General features: G+C 37.4%; 1 protein-coding gene across 3 annotated transcripts in view; it reads right to left on the bottom strand.

Moving 5' to 3' along the window:
- Positions 1 to 4,899: 4,899 nt before the first annotated feature.
- The window catches only part of TRPC6 (transient receptor potential cation channel subfamily C member 6), a 116,385-nt gene continuing 100,114 nt past the window's right edge, over positions 4,900 to 21,170 (bottom strand). For all 3 annotated transcript variants that reach the window (XM_024574603.3, XM_053925727.1, XM_053925728.1), the window contains exons 7-13: positions 19,855 to 20,119; positions 18,327 to 18,522; positions 17,386 to 17,589; positions 15,631 to 15,705; positions 8,272 to 8,355; positions 5,858 to 5,933; positions 4,900 to 5,317 (exon numbers count right to left, since the gene is read on the bottom strand). In XM_024574603.3, coding sequence (XP_024430371.1) covers positions 5,166 to 5,317; positions 5,858 to 5,933; positions 8,272 to 8,355; positions 15,631 to 15,705; positions 17,386 to 17,589; positions 18,327 to 18,522; positions 19,855 to 20,119 — 1,052 coding nt within the window. In that variant the 3' untranslated portion in view covers positions 4,900 to 5,165. The remainder of the gene's footprint in view (positions 5,318 to 5,857; positions 5,934 to 8,271; positions 8,356 to 15,630; positions 15,706 to 17,385; positions 17,590 to 18,326; positions 18,523 to 19,854; positions 20,120 to 21,170) is intronic.

Genomic DNA, 21,170 nt, shown 5'->3' with positions numbered 1-21,170 from the left:
GGACAACTGTAATAGCATAATCAATAAAATATTTTAAAAAAATTCTTGCAGAACACTGGTTGAAAATTGCTGGCTAGACACATAAATGATTAGTAAGAGGAAGCTGGCATGTGGTTAATTCATTACTTACTATTACTTCTTGACTCAAATGATAAATGTATTAAACACAAGTATGAAGTGAATGATTCAAGTTGCTTATCCTCCAAGAGAGAGATGAAAATTAATCAGAAACCACCCAATGACTAGGCAGTGCCCAAATTTTCTTATGTAGATTTGGTTCATCCTTTAAGAAATAAGATGAAACTGCAAACCGTAGCATGTAAACTAAATCTAACAGATGAGTCCAAGCCTGACTTTCCACTTTATGAATGTTTAAGGATTTCATCTTAAGCATTGGATAGCTATCTGGGATGAAGAAATTAAAACAGGCCTTATGGAATCAGCTTGTATGAATTAGGTCCGTGGCTTACAAATTGACCACTGGTATTCTGTTTGTAGTACTGCCACTGACCTCACCCAGCACACTGCAATGACTATAATAGGTTTTAAATAAACATTTTATAAGTGAGATCTAATATGTCCTAACCCATCTTATAATACAAAATGATATAAAATTATTACAGTCAAAAGTAAAAAATGTGTCTTGAAATTTCCCCAGTTTTGTTCAAATGATTCATTTTCTTCAAGGATGAAATTTTCCCAAATGTTGTTCAAATGATCCATTTTCTTCGAGGATGAAGACTGTATGGCCCGATATATTTGTTCATGGTAAGCATTGTTTATTGTCTCTATGTCATTCTTTTCTACTGATCCTGATGGGGGCCTCAGAATCTTTCTTAAAAGGGTGGTCCAGACACCAGGATCCAATTAATCAGAGAAATATGAGTTGAAACCTAAATTTCATTAGATTTTATGAGGTTTAAGACAGAGTAGAAAAGGGAATTTGAGAGCCACACCTTTTCTCTACAATTGCTACCGTCACCTGGATACTTGTATAATACATACCAAGTGCTATTTGCTGATCCTGAGATGTATAAATTCACTTCATCCTCACAAAAACTCTATGCAGAAGATGACGAAGGTTTTTGTTTTTGTTTTTGGGGGTAGAATGGGATCATGAGGCACAGAAAGGTTAAGAAACTTAGTGAAGAGTGTGCAACTGGTAATTGTTAGGGCTGGAACTCAAGCTCCAGACTCTGTACTACAAGGCTGAAAAGAACTTAGCAGAAAAGGTAGATATTAGATAGAGGCTAGAAAAAAGTTGAAATCATTGACATTTTTAAAAAAGAGAGAAAAGGACAAATGAGAAAAACCCAAAAAATATATTTGTAGCATGATATTTTCTCCTTAGGACTATAACAATGCTTTGAAGAATATCTTTAATTATATACATAACATGCATATATTACATATGCATTATATGGTTATGTATTACGTCATGACAAACTATATATGTATATATGTGTGTATATGTCCACATGTCAACAAATAGCAACAATAAACATTGACATTTTTTTGGAATATAAGGTAACACTAAAATTTGACCTTTCCCAATTATTCTGAGGGATTGTCGATTTTCTGAAAAAGACTGAAGGGTAAATGTCAGACTGCTGAATCACAGAATACTGAAAAGGTTAAGGCAGAAGCGAGCCTCGCCATCGTTCCTTTAGTCAGAGACATGATACTGCGTACACTTACTTTGTTCTGAGATTGTTCTCACAGTGCCATGAAAGTCTACTTTTATGGACAATGACTAGGACAAAAATTCTGGGTAGTGAAGTTCAAACCTCACTTCCTGAATGTCATCAAGGTTTTCTCTAATAAGTTAGCAAAATAAAATTCATGACGTCCTGTGCCTTTCCCACAGGATATGCCTGGCTGGCTACCTGTTCCACACTGTTCTGATAGTTCTTCAGTGGATGATGGGAAAAGCCTATGGCTTACAGCATGGACATTAGAAAAAGAAAAGCAAATGTGAGAAATTTTTGGATTCTATACATACCAATTTGTCTCTGGTATGAGAAAACCATCCTATACAATCTTTGATTAATTTGCTCACTTGGAAAGCTAATTAGATGTTTCCTGCGTATAATACAGAAGTCTGAGCTGGGAATTTGTGTTCTTTCTGCTCCCTGGTGATTCAATCTGCACACCGTACATTAAAGGGTAGAGACTCCAATGGCAGCATAAGAATTCATATCCAGCACCATTCAACAGAGCTGTAGGGACAACTGGTGTGACTCTAATCACCTCCCTGGACCCTGAGGACAAAGGAAGCTTTCAGAGTAAAGAAGGCGGCTGTGTCTATTTGTTAGAGTCAGAACATATGTAGGCCGTTCTTTGAATGTGGCACGTGGAGAAACATCTCTTCCTTGGCCTGGAGCTGGAAATTGGTCCTGACAGTGATTCTATTAGGGAACTCCTCTGTCAGTCTACCTGGCAAATACTACCATATATTGTCTCCATTTTAATGAATAGTTTGGTTTGCTTTCACTACTTAACATGGAGATGAATTCTTTCATATTGGAATAATCTTGGATTTGGGGGATAGACTTCTCAAAGAGTTGATCTGTTTTCCTCAATGAGTCACAGTCATTGAATATACTATTCTCTCTTAAAAGCCTCCTTACTCATGCCCAGCTCTTGGCCTGGCTTCATCATACAGCTGCATCTTTCATTCTTTTTTATACCTACAATTCCTTTGAAGCCAAATCTTCTTTACCCACATCCTTGACTAATGCTATTGTCTCTGTCTGGACTGGGTACGCAATGGAAATGATGGTTTTCAGATATGGCCCATTTTTTCTCACCTAGGGATTGAACTAGAAGTTTCACAATGAGACGACCACACTCTAGTGTGATCAGTCAAGGCCCCCAGCAAGTGTGAGGTCTCTGCTATGTGGCAGGCCTGGGGTTTGTTCCTGGCTCTGACACTCAGCTCTTGGTACAAGTGACTTAGCCTCTAAAAGCCTATTTTCTCTATTTACTGAGGTAAATGGTATTTACCTCATTCAGTCATCGTAAGCAGTGTATAGAGTAAATTACACAATGCATGGAAAGCGTTTACCATAGTACCTGGGCCAGGGTAGTCAATATTCTTAGAGTTGTATTAACCCCCATTTCTTTACTTGGTAGCAATTTCATTAGGGTCAAAAACTCATTTTCTATTCCTTTAAATACCTGGCAAGGTTTTAAGCAGATAATACAATCTGGTAATTCATTTTATATGCCTAGTAAAATCATACTGAATGTGTGTTGTTTCTCAGTTTCAGGGTAATGGGAACAGCAGAGAGCAAAACTGGGCATTGATGTACAGAAACAGGGAGGTGGGTCTGCCATGAGGAGTGAGCGAGGCTTGGCCCTCAGGGAGCAGCTGAGGGGCCACCCTGTTAGGGATAGGTTGTGTCCTCCTTATGGTGGCCAAGCCTCCAGAAAGCACCACATATGAGAGGAGAAACATGACAGAGAGACAGTAGTTTGGATCAATACATTTCAACTTACTAATCACTTTATTTTCAGAGGTTAAGCTGACTGCAACAGGAATACAGGATTTAAAGTCAGTGGTCTTGAGACTTAGGAAGGTGGTGTTCATGACCATTCTTTGACAATATGCCTTTAATTAAGCTCTCTAAAAATCTTTCTTTAAAATATGCCTGTTCTCTCTTTTCATCTTTCAATTAAAAAGAAATTGGAAGAGGTGCCAGTCCAGCTGCACCCTGAGGAATATCCGCTGACTCCTTGGCATGGAGGCCAATCTCGCACATGGCTCGACGCACAAGCTTTGTGGATGTTCAATTATTTAATTCGCTGGTAATATATTTGGTATGATTTTGATTTTTGCAACTTCTGATTCAAATATTGTCATAAAACATTTGAAAACAGATCTTGTCATGTATCACTAAATAACTTAAATAGATAATATCCACAAATACAAAATCACCAAATACAAAATTTCAGCTATATTTTCTGCTGGTTACATAAAAGTCTTTTGATTTAAATTCAGTCAAATTTGGTACTAAACAGATTTTCTGTGACCATTTTATCTTTAAAATGAAGTTACATTTTTGCACTTGGAGACCTTCTTTATTGAATTTAAAGCTTCTCTTTCAGATAATGCTCAGCATCAATTACATGTTGGTGGTCTTTGGGTTGAACGGATGAACCTTCATTTCTCCTTTACTTGTTTTAGCTACTGACTCACATCATTAGTCAGTAATAACCTCTTGGTTAATTAACATGAATGCAAATTTCTGTTTTCTATATTTTGAGAGGAGAGTAGAACATCCTTATAATAAGAGATAAGTGTTTGCAAGTTCCTTCAGTACTTTTTTTTTTCTTTATAGTTGATGCCAAATGCAGAAATTCACCTGTAAAGCTCCTGGGAAATGGCACAAAATTGTGTTATAGTTGGAACGAATGACCACAATTCTTTGTGGCTTTGATACATCTCCATAAAGGGTTCTTACTTGGTCAATAATTTTTCAGTCACAATAAAAATTATAGCATAAAGAGCTTCTAAGGGTTTACTGGCTGCAGATAAAATGAGGAGACCATTTCACACATACACACGTACACACTCAGAAGCATGTTTTAGGGTTCAGTGGAGGAAGCACTTTTTCACTGGTAAGTATAATATTTTCAAAGAGATGAATCAAAAAGTTTAGGAAAGATTTAACCCCATTTTGCACAGACATTATCAGTTACATTCTGCGGGGGCTAAGCAAGATAGATGATTAAATAGCATTCTCTAAATGACCATAAATTTTTTTTCTTTAGATTTCAGGGGATCCAGAATAGGCAAGAAGGTTCCTGAAATCATCATCACAGAAGGGTGTGTGTGTCCCTTGCCAGCTGAGCTGATTCCCAGGCATATACTACATTGCAATCACACCATCACAATAGTCCTACCCAAGAAAGCAATCTATAAAAACAAGCACCGAACAACTGAGCATAATTTTTATCATAATCTGAAATCTTTAGCCTCAACAATGAACTTGGTCTGTGAAAAATATTAAATGTTAGGGTTCCAGAAGTTAGTATGACCCAAGTTATCTTTGTACATTTTCTTGTTTAAAAGGTGGTTACATTGGCACTTAAAAAAATAAATCAGAAAATAATATGGTTTCAAGTGGACAAATAAATATGACTTTAGAAGAGTCTTTGCATTATCTGTTGCTTTCCTCTTGATTTGGTTCCATTGATAATTTCTCCCCAAGTTTTCTAATAAGTTCTGCTAGATCTTCTGAATTCTGAGTTTTTTCTTCCAAGAGTTCATAGCGGAGACTTGAGATGTCCTGTTTAATTTCCTTCAGTTCCCCTTTGAAAAACAATAGTGATAAGAAGTCAACTATAGATACGTAATGCAGAGAAACTAAGAGATTCTGGGGTAGAGTGAAATCAGTCTTAACTCCACACATGTCTGTACTTTGAATCTTCTGAAGGAAATAACTTCCTAATGAACAGGTTTCTATTTTGTCAGCTAAGTATTTTGGTTAATAAAAAAAAAATTATAGAAAAGAATATAACAAAAGTCCTCTGAAAGGACTTTTTAAACACAAGTGGCAAATATTTGGGGGGTTGGGAAGAATAGTCCTTCACCTTTCCCAACCACTTTCTCCTCCCTCCAAGCCCCCCATAAAAACAACAGTTACTTTAACTCCTTACATCTTACCCCAACTGTGGAGAAATAGCCTATTTCCTGAAAACTTAATGGTATTGAGGATTGGTGAGACTGTCTGCTCTTCCCCTTGAAGCTCACAGTTCCCAGCAGGCCCTTCTCTCCAGCTACCCCTCAGCTCAGCAGCAAGCCCACATCTGGCTCACACTCAGAGCCAACTTCTCCCCAGGTTCAACTCACCTTCGTTCACTTCGTCACTTTCCTTATCCATCTGGGCTTTTAGGACATATCTTTTAATAAGCCTCTTCATTATTTTCTAGAGAGAGAAAAAATCCTCCTCAGTTCGTGACAAATGTCATTTGGAATACATTTGAGTCATTCTCACTTTCGAAGTGATGGCTATCAAGGATTAAGATGATCTACCCAGCAGGGAATGCATACTACCGCTAGATTTTTAAAGCAATTTTCACATCACCTGGGCTAATGACTCAAAATTAATTCTTCAGAAAGCAGCAAGTTCAGAACAAAAATCTAATCCTTGATTCATTGCTTGTATTTTATTTGAAAAGTATTAGGACAAGACACAGCATTTCTACTGGAAAGGTTAAAGGTCTGTGGTACTGCAGATGGAAATGAAAAAGTAAGCAAACAAGCAAAAACTCATTTATATTTTTCCCTCCCATATCAAGAAATGTAGCCAGCTTTGATTTGATGCTTGCTAATAACTTATAATGGTCAGTTACAATGCAACACAGTCCCTCCTGTACCACAGCTTCTTCCATAAGGATGTGTGCTTACCACACACTTTTCATGAAAAGTAGGAGGCTCAGCACATGTGCAGGAAGTCCTGAATGAAGATATAGCTTAAGCAAATCTTATTACCTAAGCCCAAAAGAAATGGTGGACGGTAAAATTCCAATTGCAAGAACTTATTCCAAGGATGTAATTAAGTACATGGACAAATATGTTCATAATAGTACTACAAAATAGTAGAAAAACAAACCTTAAATGTCCATCAAGGTATTATTTTAATAGATTATAACATTTATACAAAGGAATACTATATACTCATTAATATTCACATGAATGTTTGTGAAGTGAAAACTTATTGCTCATTATGTAAGTATTATTAATTCATTTATATATTTTATATATGTGTGAGGTCTGTCCAGAAGGGATCCAGCCATGTAAAATGAAAAAGAGACATTTTTTGAAGAAGATACAAGATACAAGAAACACTGTACATAGGACAATGATGCCTCAGTCCCCTTCAGAGTAGGCACTTTGGGACCAAACACAGTTCTCCCAATAACGGTCAGCTGCCCCATCATATTTTTCTGAATCTCACTGGTGGTCTGAAATCTCTCCCCTTTCAAAGGTGATTTTAGTTTTGGGAAAAGCCAGAAGTCTCAGGGCACCAAATCTTGGCTGTAGGGGGGCTGAGTCACCTGGGGGATTTGATGTTTGCCAAAAAGCTCTGCACGAGACGCACGAGTGGGTTCATTGTTGTGATGAAGCTGCCAATCACCAGTTGCCCATAGCTGAGGACTTCTGAATCACCTGAATAGTTTCTGCAGATGAATGTTCAAGCTTAATGCAAAATTTGATGCAGATTCATTGCTCTACTTGCTCAATCGCTTTGAATGCGATGACCACACAGTACACATGCTCACTCAGTGGCATCTACTGCCCCCACTGACTAGTACAGTGAAGCTGTCATTGTTCATGCATGCGCATTCCAGTCCAGTCTCCTTGGCTGCCAGTTTACATCGATGTCATGCAAACCATCCTCGTTATATTAACAATGGCTGGACTTTTTCTGGACAGACCTCATACACTTATATACTAATATTGATATATGTAAAATTCTACACATACCTATAATCACCTGGCAGAATATTCATCAAAAGAAGTAGCCTTTGTTCCTCAGTGGTAGGGTTTGAGGTAAATTTTACTCTCATCTTTATGTTTTTAGTAAGGATAGACTTTTTGCAACGAATACAGAGACTCTAAGTTCCATGATGCCAAGACTTCATCTATTTTGTTTACCTGTGTATCTGCAGTACTTACAAAGTGCCTGGCCCTGGCTGGTGTGGCTCAGTTGGTTAGAGCATCATCCTGTAAACCAAAAGGTTGTGGGGTTCAATTCCCAGCCAGGGCACATGCCTAGGTTGTGCATTTGGTCCCAGGTCAGGGCTCATATAAGAGGCAACTGATCCATATTTTTCTCCCTCTCTCTCCTTCCCTTTCCCTCTAAAACTAATAAGCAGGTGAGGATTAAAAAAAATAGAAAGTACCTGGCACATGGTAATTAATAAAATTTTGTTAAATTAATGCATTTTGATATTAAAAATATTTATTTTCATTTAAAGAATTGCATAGTTTGAGATTCTATATATTACAAATGACTAGCCTCATTTCTTTAAATATTCATGATTATTCCTAGCTGGTGTGGCTCATTTGCTTGGGTATCACCCCGCAAACTGAAAGGTCTCTGCTTCGATTCTAGTCAGACCACATGCCTGGACTGTGGGTTTGGTCCCCAGTCGGGGTGTATATGGAAGGTGACCATTCGATGTTTCTCTCTCATGTACATGTTTCTTTCCTTTTCTTTCTCCGTTCCTTCCCCTTCTTTGTTAAAAAAAAATCTTTACCTGATATTGTCTTGGAGGATTATTGAAACTATTTAACTGGAAATCTTCTGAGCTTCTTATACTTGATTGTTTACTATGTCCAAGCTGTAATTTGAAAATAATTAAAAACTGATTTTTATCTAATTTTTAAGAAATGTGATTAATTAGTTATATAAATGAATAAGTCATCTTTTATATTATGTATAAATTATAATACAATATATAGCCATATATATTATATATATAGCCATATATAATATATAGAGAGACATTTTAACTTCACTTGCTTAATATTCTATCTTCCAAGAAAATCATAGGCACTTTGGGTGCATTCAGTCTCTCAGTGGCTCTTAGAGGTTGCTGAGGAGGCTTTTAGACTTTGTGGCATCAATCACATCGTCATGACAGTCACACTTTAACCTTCCACAGACAAGTCTGTGACAGAGGAAGACACAAATGAGTCGGGGAAATCACGGTGATGACCTCAGAAATCCACTGATGACAGACGACAGGCCAGGATGATTGACCACAAAATCAATGTAAGATTCACCAGGATGAGACTGTTGTGAGACAGAATTCAGGCTCCAAGAAAACACGAATTAATCCATCTGACTTTTAGCATCTGTATAGTATCCAATTTTAGAAGCACTTTTCAAGTAATACATTTGCTTGAACAGGCAAATATTTAACAAAGAATTAAAGCAATCCACAATACATGTCTTAACATATCATGTTAACATGCTAAGAAGATGATTGAAAAAGTCTTCAAGTCATTTTCTAAAGGGAAAAAGGATAACCTGAGTGAAACAGAGCAGCTCCCAATTTGTATGTTCTGGGTACACAACCGTTTACAGGGGATGAGAACTTTAAGACTGTCTTCAGAGATATTTCCCCGTGACATCTAAGTTCCTACAAGTACAGCTCAGTGAGACTCAATTAAAACCCTTGACTTCAATATTTTGATCTTTAAATGCCTACATGCTGAATTAAAACACTTAAACATACACTTTCATCCATTGAATTAGTGTGTTTGAGAGTCATCTATAAGTAAGGTGCAGTGCTAGGTTATGAGTACTAATGAAGGATATAAAGAATTACAGTCTAGCTGATTTATAATAACAGGAAAATATGGCAAGGCTAACAAAATCCATAAAAATATATAATTTTGATAATATTGTTCAGAGAGCATCCTTTTTCACATAGCTAATTTCCCTTTTCCTTTCACCCTCTCTAAAAGTATCAGAAAAATGTACACTTTTGTGTACATGTATAATGTATTTTATATTAACTTTAAACAACATTAAGATGAAATTATACAATTGACCAAATTAACCAAAGAGAGGCAGCTTAGATTTTTAAGAGTAGTTGACAGAAACCTGAAGACTCAAATCTGGCTCTGCCATGAGTTAGCTGTAGAACTCTAGGCAAGATGTTAAGACTGTCTATTACCTCTTCTAAAAATGAAGAGTGGTCTAGTTGACCTCTATAATCCTTCAACTTCTTCTAATGTATGAACTTGTGAAATTAATTCAAACATAAACATATTTTAATAATATAATTTATTCTAAAATACTATAATTATTCATTTATTTTTATAATGCTATAATTATTTCTGTCTTTCAAACTGTAGTTTATACCTTAAGGATGTCATCAAATGTGATGGCCAGGTTCAAGCTCACTTTCCTCCCCATCTTTTCTGATAAAGTGTGGAGGGCAAAAACAGGTTCATAATCCGAGGGAGAAGACCCAGACCAATGTAGTCTCTGCACATGCTGTACCACCCATTCATGGATTCACAAGCTCATGGGTGCAAATCATGAATGTGATGTCTCATTTTTTTATTATAGGCTACTGGTACATCCAAAGGTGTTCATAAAAATAGAAAGGGAAAATTTTTGTTTTTTAGGGGTTTTTTGAAGGCAAATGTGTGGTACTTAATACTCGATATGCCAATCGTCCCCAATTAAAGCAGCTCCATGGCACACCTCGCCTACAGAGGTAATCCTTTCTTTTTTGAAACAGCATTATAGCAACGTCACACAGGGATCTTTCCTAATTTAAGGTCTTTGTGTTTGCCGTTTCCAATTCCCAAAACCTTCTTTTCTTGGCTCTTGCCTAGCTGACTAACTCTGTCTCATCCTTTGGATTTTTGCTTAAAACATAAGCTTCTCAAAGAAGCTATTCCTGCCCACTCCATGAAAAATAGCTCTTGAGCAAGCTAGGCCTTTTGTTTCCTTTATAACATACTTCACAACGGACAATTATTATAGTCACTACCTTAGTTACAGGTTTACTGCCTACATTCTCTGGGCTGTATGGAAGGATGGACTTCATTCAGTTCATCCCAATGTCCCTAGTACCAGCACTGCCCAGCATGTAGCAACTGCTCCAAATTGTTGGCTGGTGAAGTAAGCACTGGGGAAAGTGCTCTTGGGTCACTAATGGACCTCATGTGGCTTCTGGACACCTTGCTACACGAGACACGTGCAATCTACGTTCATGAACCAGTTCGTTGCCTCTCAGCTACATGATAAAGATACGTCTGAAACATGGTGAATTAGTTTTAGGGCATCAGGAAGATGCCTTAAAAGGAAAATACTGGGTGGCACAGAAGAAGTAACAGTGCTGGGAGAGCAGGAAATGGTGCTTTGTTCATTTGAGAAGGTGTATGAGTGTGGGCTTTCCATAGTGTAGCTCTTAAAGTGCCAATGAGCATAGCTGCAGTTCATGCAGTTCCAGCCCAACACACAGCTCTCCTGCTCATATACTCAGTGGACTGAGTTCACGTCTGCTCAGTCAGGCTGGATAATTCTTTATTGTGGGGGGCTTTCTGTATTTTATAGAATATTAATACCACCATGCCCTCTACTCACTAGACACCAGGAACAGCTATCCTCTCTGGTTGTGACAACCAAAAATGTCTCCTGCTATCACAGATGCACCCTGGGGATGCTGGTGGGGGTGGAGGAGGGCAAAACAACCTCTGGTTGAGAACCACTGGCGTAGTTAAATGGTATAGAATTAAATAGTTGTAAGGATATTTGGAACATTTTTGGCGTGACTACTTCTGCTCTAAATCTGAAATACAAATTTAGAGGCAAATACAACATTTCTTAAGAAAAATTTCTAATCATTTTTGGATATATAATAGGTATTCAATAAATATATGCTGAAATTGAATAATGCAAAAATAGCATGTAAGGAGAAACTTACCCAGTGGTGCAAAGAAGCATTATTACCACTTGGTGGCAGAAAATTCTAATATATAGTTGTTTCCATGTACACTACTAAAATAGACTGGAAAGTCAAGGGAATTCCACTTGCAATATGAATAACATTTAAACCTTAGGGAATGGGTAGTTATAGATTGTATCAACAAGTATTAATAGAATGCAATGGAAGTGGGGAGGGGAAGCTGGTTGAGTAGAAGCAGGAAGGATTGGGTATAAGCTTTGTTCCTGATTAATGCATGAATATACACTCCAATTCCGAATGATCCATTGCCTATCCTTATTTTTAATATACCTTCTACCCCAATTCCTTCATTCTTTAGGTTTTTTTCTGTTTCATTCTCTAATAATTACTTTATTAACATTTCTCATCTCTTTGTAGCTTCACTGCAGAAATTAGAATGAGGAATACTAACTTGTTTGCTGTTCATTCAGAGGAACAAGTAAGCTTCGTTCAGCCTTTGGAATTTATTATGTTGTTCTGAGCACCAGTTCTGAGAGTCTCCCATTCTCCACAGTAGGAAGTGCCCTGAGGCCGGGAGTTAAAACCATGAACTGAGAGAGTATAGCAGTATATTGAGGTGGCAAGAAATGCAGACATGACGCGAAGCCATGTGATGCAGTGCTTGTAAACCTCCTGCTTTGGAATCAACGAGGTGGGAACTGGAATTCGGGTTTTGTCACTTGTCTGAAAAGCAACTTTGGGCTAGTCATTTCACCTCTATTAATCTTCACATTCCTCATGTGTAGAAGAGGAAAATGGTATTACCAACCTCCTACAGCTAATGTGAGGATTAAAGCAATAAGGTTTGTAGAATATGTAGCTTGGTGTACAATAAGTATGCTACAAGTGTCAGTAACTGTTATTATTATTAAAATGTTATAAATATCTACTATGTGGCTTTAGGTCTATTTCATGGTTTGTTTTAATCTAGTTTATTTATTCTGGAGATACTTGCAAATATTGCTTTTTACTGATACATCCAAACTCATGGTTGAGTTATTCAGGGAATGAAATATTCAGTGATTCCCACACCCAGATGAGCATCAGATCTCCCAAGATCTTATTAAAATACCCATTTCCAGGCTTCGTTGCCAGAGGTTGTAATTCAATAGGCCTGACGAGGACTGGGAATTTGTACAAAATCACCCAGAGAAGTGATTCTGGTGATAGTGGCAAATTGAAACCACTACTTTATGTGATCGTTCCGTCAGAGGATTAAAAAGATAGCCTCCAATTTGATTCAAAGTTAAAGGACGTAGTTCCTGGATATGTACCTGACTTTTAAAAAATTACTACATCTCACCCAATCCAGCGTAGAACAAACCAAAAATGCTAAACCAACGTGTGTGTGCTCCATGTCGGCTTTCTGTGTGAGGGGCAAACACCTGCTCTCACACTGACAACTTGAGAGGGATCTATTCCGGAACTGGAACGCGGAAGTTATTTAGAAAGTTATTTGGCATTTTCAGATTTACCCATGTGATACAGTGCGGCAGAGATCAACTTTTAATGTATGCTGTCCTTTCCAACTGTGTATCTGGAGAGCTAATGCCAGCAACAACCGAAGTCAGTGACTTCAGGAGGTTATGATCAAAAATAACAAACAGGTCTGCTTGCTTTGCCTCAAAAGTATTTCTGTACAGCGCATCCTACTGGTTTCTATGGCATACTTGAATCAGATGTGAAGGAAGAATTTGTGCAACCTAACCGCATTAACCTGCAAAGAGTTAGAAGAACAGAGTGAAATAGAAACTGAACTGTCTTGCTTTAGACATAGACTTAATGAAAAGGAATGAGCAAAAGTCAGGTGAATTGGGTAAGGAAGAGCGAACCATCAGTTTTTCTTAGCACATATCGGGGCCCCTCTCAGTAACAACAGGCAAACATTTTTAGAAATGTAAATGGTTGCTTTAAAAACATTTTCTCAAAAATATGTATAGTTGGTGTATCACAAAAAAAGCCAGTTCTGTGTCCTAACTTTTGTTCATCACAACCTTGCATGGCAGGGGAAAATAAAGCAGATGCCTGTGTTGAGTTGGTCCTCCAGGAATCAAACTCCAAGACAAAGTTAGAAGTATCAAATGTATTCAGAATTTTGTCTACAAAAGATAACGGGGAGGGGAGCAGGAGAAGGCAGAAAAAGGTCCAGACTACGAGGCTCAGGTCCCCTGTGAGAGAGGGAAACATAAAAAGATTGTCTGAGAAAGACAGATGCCCCACGGGGAGCTGCAGTTCAAACAGTGCCCTCAAGGGGTCCTGTGATGGTGAGAAACGTCCAGGACCTGAAGGGCATGGCCATTGTAAGAAAGCTGAGGGGGATCCCAAAGGCGCTGCAGCTGGAGGCTCTCAGCTGACCACACCTGAAGCAGGCTGTCTCCTGAAAGAAGGTGTGCATGGTACATCTCCATGGTGCCACAGTAAACTGTTACACAGAAGGGTCTCTACATGATTAAACTGACATTGGAATCAACATTTTGTTGATCTACAGCCAGGGATACCACATGCTTGGTATTGCTCTTAAAGAGATTTAAGGATGTGCTATTGGAAAGGATAAGGTGATCCAAGCTTTGTTTAAAAGACATAAAATGTATTTTCTCAGATGATTAAAACAAATTTTAATTTTGTGTATTTTTAGAGAAACTACGAAGAAAATAATATTATTTGAGAGATACCATAGTTTCTATCCTTTAAAAAAAAAGGCATTTGATTTCCTTACAACTTTTCTCATATTTGTCCAATGATTTTTGGTGTCAGGCATTCATCGCAATTTCAGCACAAGTAGTTTCTTATTACAAAATTATAAAATCCAACTTACAATGACCTATTTTTGCAAGATTTTATTGAGTTATTTATACCCAAATAACAAAAAGAGACAGTTCTCTATCACAAGTACTTTATATTTGTACAGTGTTTGCAATTTACAAAGCACCAATTTAGTCCTCCCAGCAGTCTTGTGTGATGGGTTGTGTAACTTGCTTATCCCTATTTTACGGATGAGGAAATTGAAGTTCAAAGAAGTTCAACAAATTGCTGAAAGGGAAGAGAGGAGATGAGATCCCAATCTTCAGAGAACTTAGTTCAATGTTCTTACTATCAATATATCAATATTAGGAGACTTCTTATTGTGTTGGAGGAGGTGAGACAGCTTAGAAACAAAACAAAAAAGCATCCCTCCTCAGGATTTGAGTCCCGCGGAGTGACTTTATGGCACAGCTCTGGCTGATGAGATACAACAACGGAAACTGATGGGGAGCAGTTCTGAGGGCGATGGCAGACTCAGATGAAGTGCCCCACTCTTCTTTTGCCCCTACTCTTCCTCATGTCTATAAATAGTGGGTGTGACGGCTGGAGGTGAAGCTGTCTGTCATTTTACATCTTACTATCACAAAAAAACTTCAAGGCAATCACAGAGACCCACCCCTGGCAACCGTCCTGGAGTGCCTAACTGTGGAGAGTTAAATGGAAGGGGGAAAAACAACTGTCTCGTAAAACACCATGATTTGGTTTTTTTATGTGCAGCTGAATGCAAGTCCGACCTGCTACATTGGCCTTCTCATAGTTAACCAATATGTAATCTCCCTTTATCAAAAAGCATTCCTTGTGCTTCTATACGCATGCTTCAAGAAGGAAGCAATGTCCTCATCATTAGGGATCCTGCCACTCCAAATTAGGCAGCTGATACATTTCTGAGGAACATTGCTTGTTATGAACTACGCCCACTACAACAGCCATTGAATTCTCATGGCGCCTTGACAGCTTCTTCGGCTACTGACAAATGAGGAGGCTCTGCTCGATGTGCACGCTCGCCACTTGAGCTGCCAGTAGTTGAATCATATCCCCACCAGCCTCTGACAAGTTCATCTATCATTTTAATTTGTCCTCTTTTACATGTTATTCCTATATTCCATCAATCATAAGTTCTCAAAAATATGTATTTAATGTCTTAAATATATCCATAATTCCTTTTGCTTATTATTTGAACATAGGCTTATTTCTACCTCTCAGTAATATATTCTTTGAGTGTTATTATATTGTTTGATGTGTCTGATTTCTGTTTCTTGAAATTGCTTCTGAACATTTGTTCCTTTCCCTAAAAAGATAAGCCTGATCATGCATGTGATGTCATATTTTCAAAGATGATCTTACCTGTTTTCTGTCAAGTGATAATTTTGAAAGGTCTTCATGACTTCCCAAAATTCCAAACTTCTTTTCTTCATTTCTCTTTTAAAGATAGATAATAAAATTAGTATAATTGCTGATTGTACAGTTGCAATTACAAAACCAATTTTACTTTTTCTTCATTCCGTATTTTAAAAGCCATCGGGTCTAACTCTCCAGCAAGTCTCAGTAAGAGGAAAATACTCTCTCTGGGCTCTTACCTTGGCAGGTGCCTAGACATGTCCTTTGGACATTTCATTCTCTCAGACTGGAATTCTAATCACAACTCAGTCTCATTAAGTAAACTATACACTTAATTTTATTAAGTAAAGTAAGGGAAATCTTTGCTACTCAACCCACTGAGTTCTCTATTATACATCTAGAAAAAAGCTGTAAATGGCATATTTTCTCAAAATTTCAACACAAAATACTCATAATAATGATATTTAAAGAGGGCTTTGGAATTCACAAAACACTTTTACGTTCTTGATTTTATCTTCAAGATGCACATCTAATTTTTATTCCCATAACGCAGCTGACAAAACCAGAGCTCAGAGAATTCATCACTCACTTGAGAACCCCAAGTAGTCAGGGACAAACGGAGCAGAAACTAGAATATTTTCCCCTTTATTCAACGATAGAATCTTATAATTAATTGCAAGGAACTTTTACAATCATTTGGCTTCATTGCCCACCCAGTGTAAGAAAATCTATATATATTCCAATGTTGGTCATCCAGCATTTGATTACTTTCAATGATGGGGAGCTTGTTACTTCATGAGACAGCCCACCACCCTGTTGGTAGATTTTGTTACAGGTTGGTTTTTATGTAGAACTAAAATTGAACCATTTGCAACATTCACCCATTGCCTCTCTTCCTGTTTGGGAAGGGGCAAAAACAATTGTACTTCTTAGTCAAGAGTGGGATTTCTAAAGATATTCATGTTCCCCTTCAATCCTCCTTCTCCAGGTGAAACAGCCAGCACCTTCAATTCCCCATGGCATGCCAGAAACCCCACCCACACCTGTTCCCATCAGTGTACTTCTCTGGATGCATCTACTCCTGCTTGGTGTAGAGTTCGGCATCCAGCAGGGGTTTTTGCATAGAGTAAGCACCGCACATACACAGTTATGTACAGCATTTCACATGTGCTCTAAATATTTCTGAACACACTGTGATCATCCTATGTCTTCATCTAAGGAAAGTGCCCCTGTTATGGTCCCTTGAGATTGCATTGCCCCATCAGATTATTGTTTCCTATTAGCACCCTTAGATATTTTTTCTTGAACAACATACTGCCGAGACTAAATTCCCATAATGCAGCTGAGCAGTTGATTTCTGAACTTTTCAATGTAGAAGTTACCTAAGGGTCAAATTCCCCCCAGACATAACCGGCTACTGATGCTTTGCCAAGGTGTATAAATTGAAGGTGAGGTGAGAGACACACAGCCACCATGGCAGAAAATAAGTCCCAGAATAGCTCTCCTTTTCAGGATCTGCTCCAAATAATGTATCACACTAGTTACATTTCATAATATTTTCTTATGTTCCTGTAAGTAGGGCATGTACAATGTGCTCCTGTTAAACGGACGTAAGCCAAAGGCCCATGCTGAGCTGACTGACTAAGTGAGGAATAAATGGACATGTCATAATGAACGGCTTCTTTTTAAAGGGATGTAATACAGTAGTTGTAACAGCCACATCATTTAAAAATATAATAAAAACGTATCAAGTAAAATTACCTTGTTCATCTCTGCATCCTCCTGGAAACCTTTCTTATGACCCTGGAACAGCTCAGAAATCCATTTTTTAAGCTTCAGTATGAGATAGAACAGGGACTTTGGACTTGGCACCAGGTTGAATGGAACAGGAAGAGTTCTTCCTTCCTCAAAGTATGAAAACCAAAGTTTGGCCCTTGCAAATTTCCATTCCACATCAGCATCACCCTATACAAATATGCATGACAGTTCAGCAATGAGATGCACAAGCAAAATTACTGGAATCTTCCAGCACTGGGAGCCTAGGGGAAAGTGATGATGCAGACGCTCTCAGAGCCGCTCAGACTGCTCCAAGCTTTTTCAGAATGTGGGTTCTACTCACACGCTCTTTCCTAAACCTGTCTAAACTTTTATCTGGCTTGCAGAACTATGGATCTCAAAATTTGCCCGTGATGATAATTACACTGAAAGATACAAACGTATTTTCCTACATTCTGAAAACAAACTATATACAAGTTATTCACTCCTTTATTCTGCAACAAATCACTTATTTGATTAATTGAGAACAAAGACCCAGGTTTTTGGAATAAACATTTATAATCACTCTAAATTTGAGAAAAAGGTCAATGTTGAGCATCACTCAGAAAGATTAGGAAAACAGCCATATTCATAAACAATATACTTTTGGATAAAATGAATTAAAACTGATATAATATTTCTAATGTTTTAACCAATAAAAAATTAGTATTTCTCCTCCTCATGCCTTACTTTCCCACCACACCCATCAATGCCGCAATTGGAAGCAAAGAGTTAAAATTTGCTAGGTCACTGGCCGAACAATTATGTAAAACTGGGAAAGAACAAAGGAGGGAAAGCAGTCTGCGTTTTCATCCCCACTGCTGAGCTGACCCCTAGAGAAGTTAAAACGCGTAGGCACAGAGTACACAAAAGTAGAGAGATGGTACCTCAATTTCCTGGAATGAACTGTTGATCATTGCTATCAACATGTTTAGCAAAACAATGACCATTGTAACATTATAGACTCCATAAAGGACATAACCAATGTTTTCAATAAATTTATGATTACAGTTGATGACCACGGATTTCACTTCAGAAAGTCCAAATATAGCCCAGAACAGTGTCTTAAAACTCTCCTCAACTCTGGGAAAACACAAAGGGGGAGAAGAAATCATGAAGAGCCTAAATAAATGACGGTATCATAGCAAAAGTGAGTTAGTTTAATATTTTTGCAAATTACTAGGTATTCATGAGAAAATACTCTACTTCCCTGAACCTGTTTTTTTTCTATAAAATAGGTACTTTTAACTCCAGGATTGTTGCAAGAATGAGCTAATATTGTGCATATAAAGCACCTAGCTCAGTATCTCAGGCACATAATAAGCACTCAATAAATGTTATTAGCATAGCTTCGTAACTACAGATGTTGACCTTTCAATAATCCATAGCTCTGGCAATGGAGATGTTAAATGTATTACTTCGGTAAAATAATATAATTTGTTAGGGTCCCTTTAGGTTTCCTGGTCATTTACATGTACTTCCACTTATAGGCAATAGGTAATGATAGTATGTGTCTTAAGCAAGATACGACAATATAAACATCTACTGTTATATACATAAACTGTTCCTAAAATCACTGACACATCTTGGTAGCTATTTCAATGCTTTAGGCATAATCACGGACCAAAGCGAAGCCCCTCTGCCTCACCCAGGTGGTTTCGTCTCTCTAATAAACTGCACTTGACAAGAAAATCTGGGTAGCAGTAAGTTATGCTTCAGTCGGTGCTTTGGATTATGACACTGAAGACCTAATATTTGAGTAATCAATTACAAATATACTTTATTAAAAAACACATGTCTCAGTAAACATAAGTCGAAACTTTTGTCACTGTTGGTAACTCAGATCTTCTCAATAAGATCTGATGAAGTGAATTAGGGGAAGCAGCCCTTCTCACAGGGCCCCAGGCAGCTTAGAAGCAGAAGGTGTAGCAGTCTATGAACTGATACTGAAGTCCATGGACAAGGGGTTATGCTCCAGCTTTTCTAAATGCTCACGGCCTGGTATTCAAGTTTTCTAAACTTCAGTTTCCTCTTTTTGTGAAATGGAGGTAATAAAATAATTCATGTAAGTGATTTATTACGGTACCTGGCTCTAAAAATGTTAGCTACTATTACTTTATATTAGGAAGGTGCCTATATTTTTGAGTTCTTACAACTCATTTAAAAATCCTGTCATTTTGCTAAAAAAGAGCTGCAGACAAATCTTTATCAAAACATTATTTATCCTATGGAAATATACAAACATTATTAAGCCAACATTTATTTGATCTGCAATCTTCATGATCAACATTTCTGAGAGCACCGACATCATGAAGGTCTCGTTTTGTTTTACACAACATATTAAATCTGTAATCATTTTAGCTCATATTTATTTAATCTGCAATCACCATCATCAAAACATCTGAGATCACATACGTTGTGAAGGCTTCATTTTGTTTTGCACCAATGTAGTAAGAGTAGAGGTTGAACATTCCAATCATGAAGGCCACAAACACCATGATGAATATGACCATGAACTTAAAGATGTCTTTCACTGTTCTTCCAAGTGATATCTGCAGAGGTCCAAAGCTTTCATTTGCTGGTAAGATATAAGCTATTCTGGAGAAACTTAAAACTACAGCAATTGCATAAAGACCTTCAGATATAATTTGAGGATCAGCGGGGTCCCAATTTATCCTGGCTAGGAAAAAAGCAAAGACAAGAGTTATGATGAGTTTCTTTAAGTTGACGATTTAGGCAACTTTTTCTGATTAAGAATGTAAATTACATTAGCAATCTAGTTCCCATTGGACCTCCCTGATCTTAAAGGGTATAGTGTCAGGTATGTTTAAGCTTGTGAATTTATTGAGAAAATGACCCTCCTGGTTTGCTTGAACTATGGACCCAATATATATAAAAATTTCAGTAGATAGACTGGAAAAACTGGTACAAACTGGTACAAAAACTGGTAACTTCTCCTAGCCTTATTTTCCCATACTTGAAAATGAGATAACATCACTCCTACCTCTCTCGTCTGCTGTGAGAATTGAATAAGCCAACATACATTCTCTGGTTAGAAAGTGCTTGACACTAAATAAATGGTAGCATTTATTATTTAATCTCAAACTTTAATTACACTATAATGTCATGTTGGGCTTGTGAAATACTTGCAGTTATTTAACTTACTGAAGTAATTTTATGGGTCACTCAAGTATATTTTTATCACAAAAATGAGCAATTACTCATTTATTAATTTTGATGACCTTATATATTATCAAAAGCCCAATCAAACAACATTGTGAAAAAAATTAAGACACAATGTGTAAGAAAAAGGAGAAATATTATAAATTTGTCTTTGCTTATTTCCTGAGAAGTGGAATTAGGAAAGGATACAAGGAACTAGTAAAAGCAGTTAACCTTTTTTACAGTACTTTGAGTATAAGTACTACATATAAACAGATAGATAATTTTGACTTTATAAAATTCTGTATATTAAAAAACTTGGATTAAATGTTAAAATAAATACTAAAAATTAATAACAGAAAAAGAAATTCTAATGGGATACAGCAAATAAAACTGTAGAGATGTCAGTTGGATGTGTTAACTGATTTCTTTTTTTCTTAAAGTGTGCATTTTTTTATTGTTGATCAATTACAGTTGTCCCCATTTTCCCCCCATTACTCTCCCCTGCCCTGCCCACCCCCCACCTCCCACATTAAATTCACTCCCTACCCCATGGTCTTTGTCCATGA

The sequence above is a fragment of the Desmodus rotundus genome, chromosome 5, assembly GCF_022682495.2.
Source record: "Desmodus rotundus isolate HL8 chromosome 5, HLdesRot8A.1, whole genome shotgun sequence".
Classification (NCBI taxonomy): Eukaryota; Metazoa; Chordata; class Mammalia; order Chiroptera; family Phyllostomidae; genus Desmodus; species Desmodus rotundus.
The sequence above is the reverse complement of the archived record's forward strand: the minus strand, read 5'-3'. Positions and strand labels throughout refer to the sequence as shown.